The sequence below is a fragment of the Phoca vitulina genome, unplaced genomic scaffold, assembly GCF_004348235.1.
Source record: "Phoca vitulina isolate PV1807 unplaced genomic scaffold, GSC_HSeal_1.0 scaffold12, whole genome shotgun sequence".
NCBI lineage: Eukaryota > Metazoa > Chordata > Mammalia > Carnivora > Phocidae > Phoca > Phoca vitulina.
Window position 1 is genome coordinate 33,824,695 of NW_022589715.1, and position 14,652 is coordinate 33,839,346.

The 14,652-nt window shown below is 36.5% G+C and overlaps 1 protein-coding gene and 1 pseudogene across 5 annotated transcripts in view; one reads left to right on the top strand and one right to left on the bottom strand.

Moving 5' to 3' along the window:
- USP34 (ubiquitin specific peptidase 34) overlaps positions 1-14,652 on the top strand; it is a 260,898-nt gene that overhangs the window by 243,248 nt on the left and 2,998 nt on the right. For 3 of the 5 annotated variants that reach the window (XM_032410902.1, XM_032410904.1, XM_032410903.1), the window contains 8 exons: positions 22-129; positions 1,284-1,388; positions 1,505-1,629; positions 2,624-2,747; positions 10,771-10,850; positions 13,080-13,220; positions 13,331-13,474; positions 14,453-14,612. In XM_032410902.1, the coding sequence (XP_032266793.1) occupies positions 22-129; positions 1,284-1,388; positions 1,505-1,629; positions 2,624-2,747; positions 10,771-10,850; positions 13,080-13,220; positions 13,331-13,474; positions 14,453-14,612 (987 nt within the window). The remainder of the gene's footprint in view (positions 1-21; positions 130-1,283; positions 1,389-1,504; positions 1,630-2,623; positions 2,748-10,770; positions 10,851-13,079; positions 13,221-13,330; positions 13,475-14,452; positions 14,613-14,652) is intronic. The other 2 variants (XM_032410905.1, XM_032410907.1) reach the window with 2 other exon arrangements.
- On the bottom strand, positions 5,562-5,663 carry LOC116636493 (annotated as a pseudogene).

The window sequence follows — 14,652 nt, forward strand, 5'->3', positions numbered from 1 at the left end:
TGTATGCTTTTATATTTGCAGATGTGAAACAAGCATTAATTCAGTGGCAGGAGCGAATTGAATTTGCCCATAAACTGTTAACTCTTCTTAATTCCTATAGTCCTCCAGAACTTAGAAATGCCTGTATAGGTAAGTTACTTGGAAAATATATATGTGTAAAAACCTAATGGATGAAGATTTTTGTGGAATATTGTTTGTAGGATGTGATATTAGTTCTGCAGGGTTTGGAAGACATTTGTACTTTTTATTTGTAACTCACACTGGCCAGCAGGTTCTAGAAAATCTAGTTATATTTCTCAACATGCCAGTAATTACTTTATATGATCACAGGCAGGTCATGTATATATCTGGGCTCTTTGACCTTAGGTTATCTCTAGATCTCTTCCAGCTCTGAGATCTTCTGGTTCTATGTAAATAAGGTAGGATCATGCAAATGTTTTGCAAAGGAGAGCTGATGCTGTAAAGGGCTGGGGAGATTATTTTTACTGCCTGTTCTTTTACCTAAAGATACTTGTAGTACTTGTTCTTAGACTCCCAGGTATTTTACCTGTTTATTGATTATTTATAATGCAGTGATAACTTGTGCCTGTTAAAGGACCCCCCCCCATTTTAAATTTATAATGTATTTTTTACTAGTTTAGAAGCCATTTTTAAAAGTCCTCTTTAGAGACTGTAATTGTTAATTTCCAGTTTCTCAAAATGACATGAATAACTGGCTGCCACGTATAAGCAGTTTTGGCAAGCTTTGGCCTGATGCTCTGTGGAATTACTGGCCTATACTTCAGTAACCTCTGATTCAGTAGCCTGTCATCACGAGCTTTACTTCTCTATGATTAGGGGATGAACATTAGTCAAGCTAGCATCATGAAACATTAAAAGTAGACTAAGGATTATGTCTTAGATCCAAAGAACTTTGAGCCTTAGATTTCTGTCTTAAGTTGCTTTGGTTGATTTTATGAAGACATGTCATCAATGTGCATTAAATATTTCCCTTAGTGTACTTCTCCATGATGCTTCTTCTCTTGGATAAATAAAATACAAATAAATAGTTTTAAACTTTGGTTTCTAAATGATGGCTGTACTTTGGTTAGTAACTGATCCAGATTTGATTGAGCATCAGACAGAATTTCTCCCAGTGTCAGCAGCTAAAACAGTTTTAGACTCTTTAAACCTTTCCACCCGCCATACTGCAACTAGTCACCCCAGCAGGATTTGTGAGTTCGAAAGAAGCAAGTTAGATATCCTCCAGCTTTTTAATACTCATATTGTGTTTTTACTTTCAGATGTCCTCAAGGAACTTGTGCTTTTGAGTCCCCATGACTTTCTTCATACTCTGGTTCCATTTCTACAACACAACCATTGTACTTATCATCACAGTAATATACCAAGTACGTATTCATCTAGCACAGTACTTGAATGTGGTTGGCATTTAATCTTTCTGCACACTGAAGCATGGAGATTTATTTTTTCCATTTATTCTTATTGTACACTTTTAATGTCTTAGTGTCTCTTGGACCTTATTTCCCTTGTCGAGAAAATATCAAGCTAATAGGAGGGAAAAGCAATATTCGGCCTCCGCGCCCTGAACTCAATATGTGCCTCTTGCCCACAATGGTGGAAACCAGTAAGGTATGTTGGGATGCCAGGAAAACCATGTTTCTGTAGTACACAGTAATTTGAAATTTTCCCTCTGGCAGTTATATTAGACTTAAATGACCATTTTGTGGATCCTAAGAAGATTAGACTCATTTGGACTTTTTCCTTTTAGTGCTCTGAAATGTTGGTTGAGTATTTGCAAAATCAACAATAAGCACAAGTAGTAAGTTTTTTCCTCCCTAAAAAAAAAAATACCCTAATAGAAAGTCTTACTAGTTGTCACTAGGCTAAATTATAACTGGGTCATATATCTAAACCTGAAAAGTCAAGTTAGGTAGTTACTATTGTTTAAATTTGGCCATATAATCAATGACTTCTTTTACTGCCCTTTAATTATAATCCTTTGACCTAGGCTTAATATCACTGATTGATAGATTTATCATCATTTGTAGTCTGATTCTTCTCTTTTAATGCGTATCCTAAAATAATGCTAATTCTAAATTATAGAGAGAAGGTACATTGACACAAGATAATTTATCTCAGTTTCAACATTTTTTTAAACAATTTTTCCCCCTTTTTCTTCACCCCGCTTCATTCACACTCTCCCTTGCCCACCATCTTTGGATCTTAAATATACTTCTTAGAAGATAAAATATTAAAAATAATTAACACTGTAGTAGCCATTACAGAAATCATTTGAAATCTCTTTCAAAAATCAAATTTAATTCAACTCTTGATGATGTCTGTAGAACTAAAGTGTCACATTTTAAAATCCTACAGTAATTTTACTTGATTAAAGTATATAGAAATAATGGGTAATTTTAATTGATAGCATTTGCACACTGAAAATAAACTTGTGACAATTAAGATCTTAACATTACTAGAAACTTGGAATTTAAAACTAGGTTCTTATAGAATTTAAATATTTAATCAGCTTTTTAGTTAAACTTATTACATTTGCACAAAATATGCTCTTTAATTTATTATACAATTTAAGTGCAACCATTTTATCATCTTTAACCTTCAGGGCAAAGATGACGTTTATGATCGTATGCTGCTAGACTACTTCTTTTCTTATCATCAATTCATCCATCTATTATGCCGAGTTGCAATCAACTGTGAAAAATTTACTGAAACATTAGTTAAGCTGAGTAAGTATAAAAGATGAGCAGTAAATTCCACTGAATTATTTTAAGCCCCTAGCCACTCAGGAAGGGGAGACAAAAATGAGACGATCCTTTTTTTCTTTTTTAAAGTGACTGTTTAAAAATATTAATTATTCTTGGGAACACTTTTATTTTTATTAAGAAAACACCAACTTACTGGTTTCCATTGAATAGTTCTGCCCAGAGTTTCAGCTGGCCTATAAAGGAGTGGAGTAGGGCTGATCACTTTTGTACATAGAAGCCCAAGTCCTCCTCCATCTGCCCAGCAGAATTTAAAAAAAAAAACCAAAACCTACTCTGCTTAGGGAGGCAGGCTTAGAGAGGTGGACTTTCCCAGCCCTGGTCTTGAGGATAAAATGAGATCTATAGTGCCAGCTGTGCTTTGGAGCTGGCAATGCCAAGAGCAAACTGAGTGGGCTTGCCAGGGTGAAGCAGAGGTGCATATATGAGTAAATTAGGAGGTAAGTCTCATGAAATAGAGAAGTGAATGAGAAGAAAGGAAATTTGAAAAGGAAGATATGAGAAATAGAAAAAACCATCAGTGAATTTTAAAAGGTTAAAAACTCAAATTACTCAAGGATGTGCTTGAGAGCTATAAGAGAATTGCTCCCTTTGGGTGACTTTTTCTAGCTGATAAGTCTTTAGAAGACATATCCCTTGTCTCAGGACCTCCAGAGTTCCCGGGCTCTGTGTGTCCTGTGAGTCTTACTTCTTTAGGGATGGCCCAGGATTCTTTCCCAGTGTTCTGTAGTTTTATTTCAGAGCATAGGAAGTGAAGTGCTCGTGGAACCACCACCCAGGTCAAGAAACAGAATATTGCCATACTCTAGAACTCCCCTTTGTGCTCTTCCTCAATCACAACCCCTTCCTTCTATGGAAAAGGTTTTGATCCATTTTAAGTAGGGCAAAAGATGTGAACATACCTTAGGTTTCATTATCGGAGAAGAAGGAAGTGGTAACAGCTGTCAGGGATAATTCCTCTTCAGAAAAACCATCTTATTGGTAAGTGATTAGAGTGTCTTCACATTTGAAAGGTTGTTCCTTCCACCTGTTATCATTAGCTGGTTTTATACACATGCGGCTGAAATGGCAAGTGGGGGTGGTTGGGGAGGGAAGCACATATTCAGATGGGCCATTTCATGATTACACAGTTCAGTCATGGCACTTGGTAAAAAAATAAAACCTAGCAGTGACAGTGATCAAATGTGAGAAAATGTCCAGGAATTCTAGTAACAGCCTTACTCCCAGATAAGGAGGGGGACTTAACTAAATGCTGACCTTAAGAAAAGTTCTTGGTAATCGTGTTATGTGATTTATACCAGAAGTTATGTGAGGAGTTGTTTTAGCTGCTTGAACAGCTCTGATCAAATAGTGAATTTCTACCTTCTTTGGGACTGTCTTCCTCATCAATACAAAAACAGTTTCAGGGAAATTAAATACGGAGGAGAGAAGAAGGGAGGGAGGGAAAGGACATACACTTAGTCTTCAACATTAGCTGAATCAACTTTTATAGTATTTAATACATTCCTCTTGTAACCATGAAGCACTGTTGATGCTGCCTCCTAGTGTTTAGTTTTCTACATAAGCACTATTCTATAGAACTTCTCTATGAGGATGGAAATATTCTCCAACTGCATCATCGTCCACAGTATGATAGTCAGAAGCCATATGTGAGTGTTGAGAACTTGAAATGTGATTTAAGGAGCTGAATTTTTGTTTAAGCCAGATGTGAGTGGTGGCTATATTGAATAGAAACCAAAGCCTTCACAAATTGAGCAGGAAAAAGAAAATTTTCTGGGCTGTATCTTTTTCTTTTAAATTCATTCATTCATTTATGTATTTTTACTAGATCCTCCTACTCTGTCAACTTCCCTGGAATTCATGGTTATTGTCTTAATTAATGAAGAAAATTAATTAGACATTATTTTAACAAAGACCTAAAAGCAGTGCTTTCCTCATGCCTCATCTGAATGAAGAGAGTATGTCCCAGTGCTTAAAGTTAACTCCCACTTTCAGCTGAAATGATTATTTCCAGGGAGAGGCACCTAGGAAAGAGCTTAAAATAAAGCCCACATTAATGACTGTAATGAGGAGCAGAGAGTTGCTAAGGAGTTCTAATTTGTGTAATTTCTTCAGGAAATTAAATTTGGCAACAAGGAGAGGGAAAGGTAAATTTAAATTGGTTATGTCCTTAATCATTTAAGCCTTGAGGTTAGATGGTCCAAGGGCCAGAATGTTGTGACCATAGGTGGGATTGTCTCAAGACTTGGATTGCAAGTCACTTCTAATTTTGAGGAAAAGTCTTTGTGGTAATTGTTATATGGGTAACTGAGCAGATTTTAAGATTTGTTAGGAGATAAAAAGGAATTTTATTGCATATTAGAGTTGCAGGTACTAACTAGTTAGTAAAGTAAGGGCTGGAGTGCTTTTGAAGTGAGGGTAGTCAGGCATGGGGTTAGGGAAGACAGAGAAGTGGGGGGAGAATTTTGGGAGAGCGAATAAAGCTACTGACTGCCATTGAAATAACAGTGTGTCTGAAACTACAGTATTTTGATAATTTAAAAATAGCAGAGTTTAGCCCAGAAAATTCTTAAAAAGAATAATAGGGTTTGGCACTATTAATTTCTAAAATACTTAATAAAGATCAGTGATTTTTAATTTCATTTTTTAGGATTTACTACATACACATAATTTATAATTCAAAATAGCAAAAGGTACACATGACCGTATCACTCACAGGCCTGCCCCCCCCCACTTCCATTAATTTTTTAATCTTTTTTTTTGCATGAGAACAACAAATACAGGTTTATTTTCTCTCCTGTCTTACATAAAAGTAAACTATACTGTTTAAAACTAAGTAATGTAACGAACTATAGAAATGATCCCTGAAAGTATAGTCTTAAAACTATGTAATGTAGATATGCAAATATATAGGCAGAAAAGCATACATAGGCAAAAACAGCCCCCAGACAAACATAAGGATACGTGAGGATTTGGAAGACAATAGAGATGATCTATCAGACCTGTGGAGATTGTATGGTATTGAGAGAATCAACTATCTAAGGAGAGAAGGGGCAAACTTTAATATCTACTTCAGTACTTAGACTGCAATAGATTACAGGAGAATTAAATACTTAATTGTGAAAAATAAAATCATAACAATACTAAAAAATACAGAATCATATGGATAGCACCTTCCAATTTGAAAGCCCATGTTAAGCAGGACGTAAAACCCATAAACAAAAGAAATTAAAATTTTTGGCAACATAAAAACTGAAAATACTACATGTTGAAAAATGCCATAGATTAAAGTACAGCTAATGGGAAAAATATTTGCATTCTTAACTGATAAATTGCTAGTATTGGCAATATACAAAGAGTTTTTAGGATTCAGTGAGATGGGCAAGAACATTAGTAAAGGACATCAGCAAGCAACTCCTTCACACATACAAAACAAGTAAATGTTTGGTAACCATATGAGGGGCTGCCCCACCTTACTAATGATGATTTCTCTTTTCTCTCCTTTTTTTTCCAACTATGAGATAAAGTTTCGATGTCATACATACTTAAACGCTTTGAAAAAAGAAAAGATGTTATAATGGAGTCAGATCAGGGATGCGTACTAGCATTATCAATTTAGATTGTTCATAGCCTTTAATCCCGTACTACCAGATCTAAGAATCTACCCTACTCTACTTACAAAAGTGTCCAAAAACATATATAGGACATTTATTTTCATTCAGTTTGTATTGGGTAAAAACTGGAAACAACTCAAATGTCCATCAATAGGAGCTTAGTTAAGTAAACCTATAGTTTATTGTATAGTCTTTAAATAGTTTGTCTTATGTATAGATCTTTAAAATAAAAAGATAGGAAATGACTTTGGATTACATGAGAAAAAGCAAATTGGAAAATATGCAGAATGTGACCACAGTCTTAGAACAATAGGACAAATCACTTAGTACATGTAAAAAAAAAAAAAAAACAACACACAAAACCTAGGGGATTACAGTCTCAACTGTGTATGGATAAACTTATGGGTTGCTTTCAAGGTCTAGGTTAAATGACTGTAAGTTTTAAATTATTTGCAATGATCATTTGTATTGGGGAGGGGAAACAAAATTTTTAGAAAGTAGTCTAGGAAGCTGGTACTGCAGACTCTTGTATCATTTTTTAAGGTACCATACACACGTAAAATTAACACTAAGATGCCCAAGTAAAATTAAATGACAAATTTCTAGATTTCATCATTTAATTAATTTTCATTTTCAGAGATAAAACAAGAATCTATCACCTTTACTATTTAACATTGCTTTTGACAGTTTTCAGAATGCATTAGTAAATGAAAGTAAAAAATAGTAAATTTTTGCAAGCAACATGGTATACCTAAAAATGTGAAATCTTCAAAATCTCTAGAATTAAAAAAGTTAAGGTTGTTGGTAAAAGTAAACAAATTAGAAATTCAGATTATAAAAAAGCACAGCTCTGGTTCATCCTTTACCTTTTTTGATGTCAAGATGGTACTGATTGGAAAGACAACTGGTTAGCTGTTCTCCAAAAGACTTCTTAAGGTGAATGAAGATACCAATCATTCAGTGCGTATCAGAAGGCAGCTTCTACCAGTCTACCAAGGGCAAATCCATTTATCCTAGGCTAATACTTAGTAATTATACTTAATAGATATATTTATAATTTGATTACCAGTCTGTTATTTACAAAGAGGAATAACTGACGCAAGGATCTGAATATTCCATGGTAGGGCCAGCAGATTTTTTTCCACTAACCTACATGGGAAGCCATATAAACAGCACTTGGTTGCTTAGTGGGTATAAGTGAGAACAAGGGGAATTAGAAGAATCAAATGTGTGATATTCTTAGGCTAAAATGTCTTGATGATTCAGTCCCATAGCAGAGCATTAGTTGTGGGCTTGGCAAAAGCTACACCTTTCCATGGACAATGCTTGGATGGGTTAAACACTCCTATAGAAAACCAGACAATCCTGACACAATTCAGATAGGAGACACCTTAAACTAGTAAATATACACATCCTCACAGCAATCATTTAAATTACCATTTTACCTACAAAAACAGTTTCTATAAGATTTTCAGTAACACATCTAGTAGCATCTACAGTATTAAGTGTTACTAATGAGGAAAAGATATTTGGAATAGTTTTTGATTATTGTATATTAGTTCCTTTGTGGATGGGTTGGGGTAAGAACCCATTGAGGATGTCTGAAGTCACAGGATGAAGAAAGCTAAGTGGGCAGAAGCCAGTATGTCTTAGGCCTGCCTGTCCTGTTTACTGAGACAAGGCTTGGATGTGTGTCTTGATTGCATCTCTCTGTGCTTTGTACCCAGTAAGTAAGACATCCCAGAAGGTATTAGAAGAATGTGTGGAGTAGGATGGCATTGGCCTCTACCTTGAGTCATAGAGCCAAGATGCGCCTCATCCTCAGTGCTTTGTGAAAATGCTAGAAAGAAACTTAAACTGTGTTGTTCTGAAGGGATGGCCCTCCTTCCAAAGGAGGTGCAACTCAGGAAATAGGTAGGACTGTAAGAGAGGGATCTTTGACTCATCATGGGTGGCAGTGTTTTCCAGAGTGTAGTGTATAAGATGGTCCATGGAAAATAATTTCATATTCATAAATATGTATAGATCTTACTGTGTCACAGGAATATATAACTAGTATACCAAATTTGTGACTTCCTATATGTTATGTTGCCTAAGGCTAATGTAGCATTATCTTCCCTAAGTGAATCCAAAGAACAGTACTAAGTAAACAAACAGTACAGGTGATGGACAGATACAAAAACAATAATGAAAGTGATATGAATGACTGAAGTCTGGGAAAACACTGATCATTGAAAAGATTATAGGCTTCAGAATCAGGTATACCTGGGATAGATGTTTTGCTCACTGGCTTTTGGGATGAACCTGAGCAGATTACATAATCTCTCCAAGCCTGATAGCTTCATTGAGAAAAGGGGAAATGAGAATAAAACAATACCTCCCAAAGTTGATGAGAAAATCAGATGTAATTATCTGACACACCTAGCACAATAGATGCCAGCATGTATTTATTTCCTTCTTTTCTTGTAAAATAAAGATACTAGTATCGGATTATTACTTGGAAGTGATCTTATAGAAATCCTCTGGGGTTTTTGGTTTGCTGTGGTAGTGCTGGCTTTTTGGTGGTTGTGGAAAATAGGAATAAAGATTATATTTTATACTTTGAGGAATAATTGAGGAAAAAGAGTAAAGACTAGAGAAACTTAGATTGTAATGTACAGTCTACTTCCACCTGAGAGGTCAGGGCAGCCTCTAGTTCAGCGGTTGGCAGACTTTCTGCAAAGGTGTACTTTGCTGGCCATACGTATGGTCTGTGTCACATATTCTTCGTTTCACTGTTCTTTTTTACAATCCTTTAAAAATACAAAAGCCTTTCTTAGCTCACATGGCCATCCAAAGACAGGTTGTGGACCAGACTTGGCCTGCAAGCCAGAGTTTGCCAACTCTTGGTCTACTTTTATGGGTAATTACGAGGCAGGGACATGGGAGCATAGAAACTCCTTCCTGTACCCAACAATTTTGATGACATGCCTTCATTTGCGTATGTGTATTGTGCTCTTACGGTGGGTAAATGCCTCCATCCCCAGCCAGATTAGGTTACGATAAAGGAAAATGGTGAATAGTTTCCTTGGGGGGTCTCTCTACAAAGGGATTAATCTTGACAGGAATATAATAAATAGACTTACCCACAAAAGGGAAACTTGGCATTCTTGGATGACTAAATTGGATGACTGATCTGACTTTCCTGTCTTAAGATTTTCTTGAATCCTTGGTCAAACCCAGAGGTTGGCAAACAATAATAGCCTGCATGCTGCCTGGTTTTGTATAACCAGTGAGCTTACCTGCACGCTAAGGAGGGTTTTTATATTTTTTAATGGTTTTTTAAAAAAAAATACTAGTTTATTCTAAATACTCTGTGACACATGAAAATTACATGTGATTCAAATTTCAGTATTCTTAAATTTTATTGAAAGATAGCCACACCCATTCATCTAGTGTTGTCTTTGGCTGCTTTCATACTACCTCTGCAGAGTGAGTAGTTGCAACAGAGATCATTTGGCTGCAAAGACTAAAATATTTACTGTTTGGCCCTTTATAGAAAAAGTTCGCTAACTTCATGTCTGACTCATAATTTTTTCTTACCTGGAGGAGAGTTATATTTCTCCTCTATCATCATACTTTCGCTGGAAGTGGGAGCATGGAGAATGGGAAATTTACTTACAGCTGTGGTATAGCAACTTCTGTGCTTTGAGAGGTAGGAGGGCAGAGGGTAGAGGAATACATTTCTTAGAGATACACTTGACATTTGGAATAGGGAGGGGGAAGGTTAAAACAGTAGAGGTTCCAAATAGGACCCTGACAAACAGCTAAGTATGGTCTACCCAGAAGAGCTTGGGGACAAGGCTAGAAGCTGTTGGACTCAAGAGCAGTGTTTACATATATCCACCATAAAGATTATACTCCCTGTTTTTGGAGAAACAAGGTAAAAGAGGAAGAACAGTATGTTTTCTAATTCTCCGCATCCTCTTTTTAACCTTGTCCCTCCTTCCCCTCCAAGCTTAGCTAGTCCATGAAAATTACCTAATATGCAGAGTGGTACCTTAATCCAAGAAAGCTTTGGGACCACTTGCAATAACCCTTCTTATATTGTCCCAGATAAAGTTCCAATACTTAAAAAGCAGAATTGGTTTAAGTTACCTCAGATCCTGCTGGGAATGAGGTGTGGAATCTGAATAAATTCCAAGTATACTGCATTCTAAATTATTTCACTGGTTAAAGCACTGGAATGAATTCTTCCCCTTTATTCTATATATTTCTAAAACATGTAGAAAAGATGCATAGTTATGACTAGAAATACCTAGAATTGTACCTGCAGAGTTGAATACCTCAGTAGTATAATTTATAACCTATTCTGATTTCTTTTCAAATATTAGGTGTCCTAGTTGCCTATGAAGGTTTGCCACTTCATCTTGCACTGTTCCCCAAACTTTGGACTGAGCTATGCCAGACTCAGGTAAAGAAAATGAGTTTTAGATGATTTGGTCTTTCATCTCATCTGACCATTTGGTCAGTAATTTTAGGAACAATGGGTTGAACACAAGCTGGAAATTGGAGATGTTTTAGAATCTTGGTAGGTAAAAATATGCTTAATGGAAGTAATAGCTATTGAGTATTGGGCATCAAGTTGCCCTTTGAGGTTTTTACTTCAGTAGATTTGTATCAGAGAGGATGTTTCAAAGTAGCTATTGAATTTGTAATTTCTAGGTCAATATAAACAGTTATGCTGAAAGACCAAAACAGGGAGGTATTTAGGGGAAGAAGGCGTATGCCACTTCTTGCTGTCCCTCATCTGCCCCATCTGTCTTGCTCCCCTCCACACTTCTCAGAGCTTTAGCAGAAACAGTTTCAGCAGTCTGTCCTTCACCTCTTCCCTGTTACTTTGAAGAGGTTTTCAAGAGTCCGATATACTTGTTCTTACCAACAGTTTCATTGAGAACAAGAAACACCATATCCTACCTACCTTAAGTATCTAAGAGCCAACTCTTTAAAATAAAGTGGGCACCTCAGTAATGCTTGTTTAATTGTGGGGGGGGAGAATGGCACAGAGATAGGGGAGAAACTAGATTGGTCCTAAGATTTGGCTCATTCCTTGGATCAGGTCTAAAGGATCCCCACTTTCTTTAGACCCCGAAAAAAAACTATTGGTTTCCTCCTGGTTGCAGCTGCTCATCCCCAGAGAGGTTTGTTAACTTTACTTTGGCTTAAACTTTACCCAAATTATAGTATCTGAAACATTGAAATACTGTATGCCTCTGGTATAGCCTCCTGCCTGGGCTGTAATGCTCTTTCTTCTCCTGGGGGATGTGTGTCAAGTGGTGGTGCTAGGATAGTTGTTTCTCTGTCTCCTGGTCACAAACTGTGAGCTTCTCAAGTGTAGAAATGGAGTCCCCTCTGGCCCCTAAAGAAATGTCATTTTGTTTTCTATAGTAGGAATCTTTGAACTAGTTTATGTTAGTCACAGAGCTTTAGAACATTGGGGCTTTGAGAAAATGACTTGCTGATTGATTTTTCAGCTGAGTGGTCGATTCAGCAAATTGGAGCAGATCTCTGCTTTTTCCCTCTGCCGCTGCTACTCTTCCTTTCATTCTTGATTCGGGTAGTTGGGTTTTCTTGGTTTCTCTACTCTGCCACTGTCTATTGCTTCCCTGTTGTTTTAGCTACTCCAGCATTTTACCACTCCCTTTATTGGCTTATTTTCCAAAGAATTCACCATCTCCAAAAACTTCAAGACAATGCAAAACTCTTGTAAGGCTTCTAAAGCCCTGCCAGCTCGGTAGAAGCAGCCAACAAGAAACCCAGGCAGCAGGCAGAGGCTCGGCTGGTACAATGACCCAGTTTTCCTGACAGCAAGTGTCTGAGGAGCTGGGCCCTGGTCCTGTTAGACTCCCTGATTTCTTGGGTGAACTTGAATGTACTTACCAAATTGCTTACCCTAATAAAATATTTATATAACCTGTATATATTATCTAAACTTTGTCCTATTTTTTTTAAATAGTCCATTTTGTCTTCCATATAAATGATCTATTATTAAAATACATATAATCTAGAGAGTATATCTACTTAAAGACATACTACTTGTGTTTAAGAGCCATGACCATTGAAAAACAGGAAAACCAAATTTTAGTGGAATTTCCATATATTGGGGACCCACTAATTATCTTTGTGAGATAATTAAATTTGCTGTTTATCTTTGCAATATTCATGGGGGGGGAAGATATTTACCAAACAAATTACTATTGCTTAAGGTTTTAACTCCTTTTAGGGAATAAATTTAATTCTTAAAATTTGTCTTTTTCTCCACATATAGTTTGGTTACTTATTATCCATCAATTTGGTCCCCTGAAAACATTCTCATCCTATTTGTTAGTCTTATTTGTCCAATCCTTGTTCTCTCTCTTCATGCTAGATAATAAAGTTGAATTTCTTTTGAAACCTATTTTTTTTCATTTTGTCCTTCAGACTTGTTACAAGTCTCTTCCTCTTACACTCACCTGTAGAGTCTAAGTGCGGAAGATTTTAGTTTATTGGGAGGACAGTTACTTAACTGAAAGTGCAGTAGACGGAGTTAAAAGTGGCTTCTCTAACAGGACCTAAAATGACTTTGGATGTTCATCATAAGCAGTGTGTAAGCCTTCAGTTATTTCTGTGCTCAACCATCAGTACTTCTTCTCCCCCACTGTAGTCTGCTATGTCAAAAAATTGCATCAAGCTTTTGTGTGAAGATCCCGTTTTTGCAGAATATATAAAATGTATCCTAATGGATGAAAGAACTTTTCTGAACAACAACATTGTGTACACATTCATGACACATTTTCTTCTAAAGGTATGTCCTACTTTGGAAACTCAGTGTGTTACTTCCAATGTGTTAATGGTTGTGTTTTCATTATGTTGGTCTTTTGGAGATTTTTTTTAATCTTTTTTTTTTTTTTCCAGGTTCAAGGTCAAGTGTTTTCTGAAGCAAACTGTGCCAATTTGATCAGCACCCTAATTACAAACTTGATAAATCAGTATCAGAACCTACAATCTGATTTCACCAACCGAGTTGAAATTTCCAAAGCAAGTGCTTCTTTAAATGGGGTAAGAATTGGGGTGGCTGGCTGGCTCAGTCGGAGGAGAGTGTGACTCTTGATCTTGGGGTTGTGAGTTTCAGCCCCATGTTGGGTGTAGAATTGTTTACAAACGAAATCTTAAAAAAATAAACGGGGTAAGAACTGTGGGAGGGAATAGTCCTGTACTTCAGTATTTTCCTTAAATCAACTCTAAATTTGGCTTTAGTATGATTTTTACTATCATAACTTTAACTTAAACTCTGAAAATCACGTATGATGAAAAACCAAATTCTTTAAATATGTGTTCTCTATGCCTTTGAAGTATGTAGTACACACTTTTGTATTACCTTGGAAGACATGAGCAAATGTCATTAAATGCTAAGGGCAGTAAGATCACCAAGAGGGAGACATTGCCTTTATCTCTACTTGTTTACATTTTTTGAAAACATGTGATGTTTCTATCACAGCTTATGGTTCATAAATAACTGAAACAATCAGATTAATGATCTACTGATTATAAAGCCAGTTAAAACAAGGGAATCCGTTGCCTTAAATAGATGTCCATGATGGCCGGGTCATACAATAATGGAATGCTAGCACCTGTCCAGCAGCATTTTACTGCTTCACCAGTAACCACGTGTTGCTTAGATGCCAGAATAGAATCCAGAGCTGAGCAAGAATGACCTTACTATGAGACTTGCACCAGAAATCAGCATATTTGAGGAACTATGATGTCTAGATTGAGGCCTTAATTTCTCATGGATAATTCAGGGCTTATTTTTTAAATCCCTATCTTTTTTTGCCTTTTCCATTTTCAGAAAACTGTGTGAGTCTTCAGTCTGACCTAATTAGTGGCATGATAATACAGTAATATCCTAATCCTGGCTCTCTAGTTTTAGCATTCTCTAAAAATGCCAGAGAAACCAGAATGGATTCCTGGGAAAGTAAACAACTGTGTCAAAATGTTAGCTTTAGAATTGTAAGTGTTCCTCTCTGGGTTTTACAGGATCTGCGGGCACTTGCTTTGCTCCTGTCAGTACACACTCCCAAGCAATTAAACCCAGCTCTAATTCCAACTCTGCAAGAGCTTTTAAGCAAATGCAGGACTTGTCTGCAGCAGAGAAACTCACTCCAAGAGCAAGAAGCCAAAGAAAGAAAAACTAAAGGTTAGCCTTCTGGACTAATACTAATTACTTTTAGGGTGGG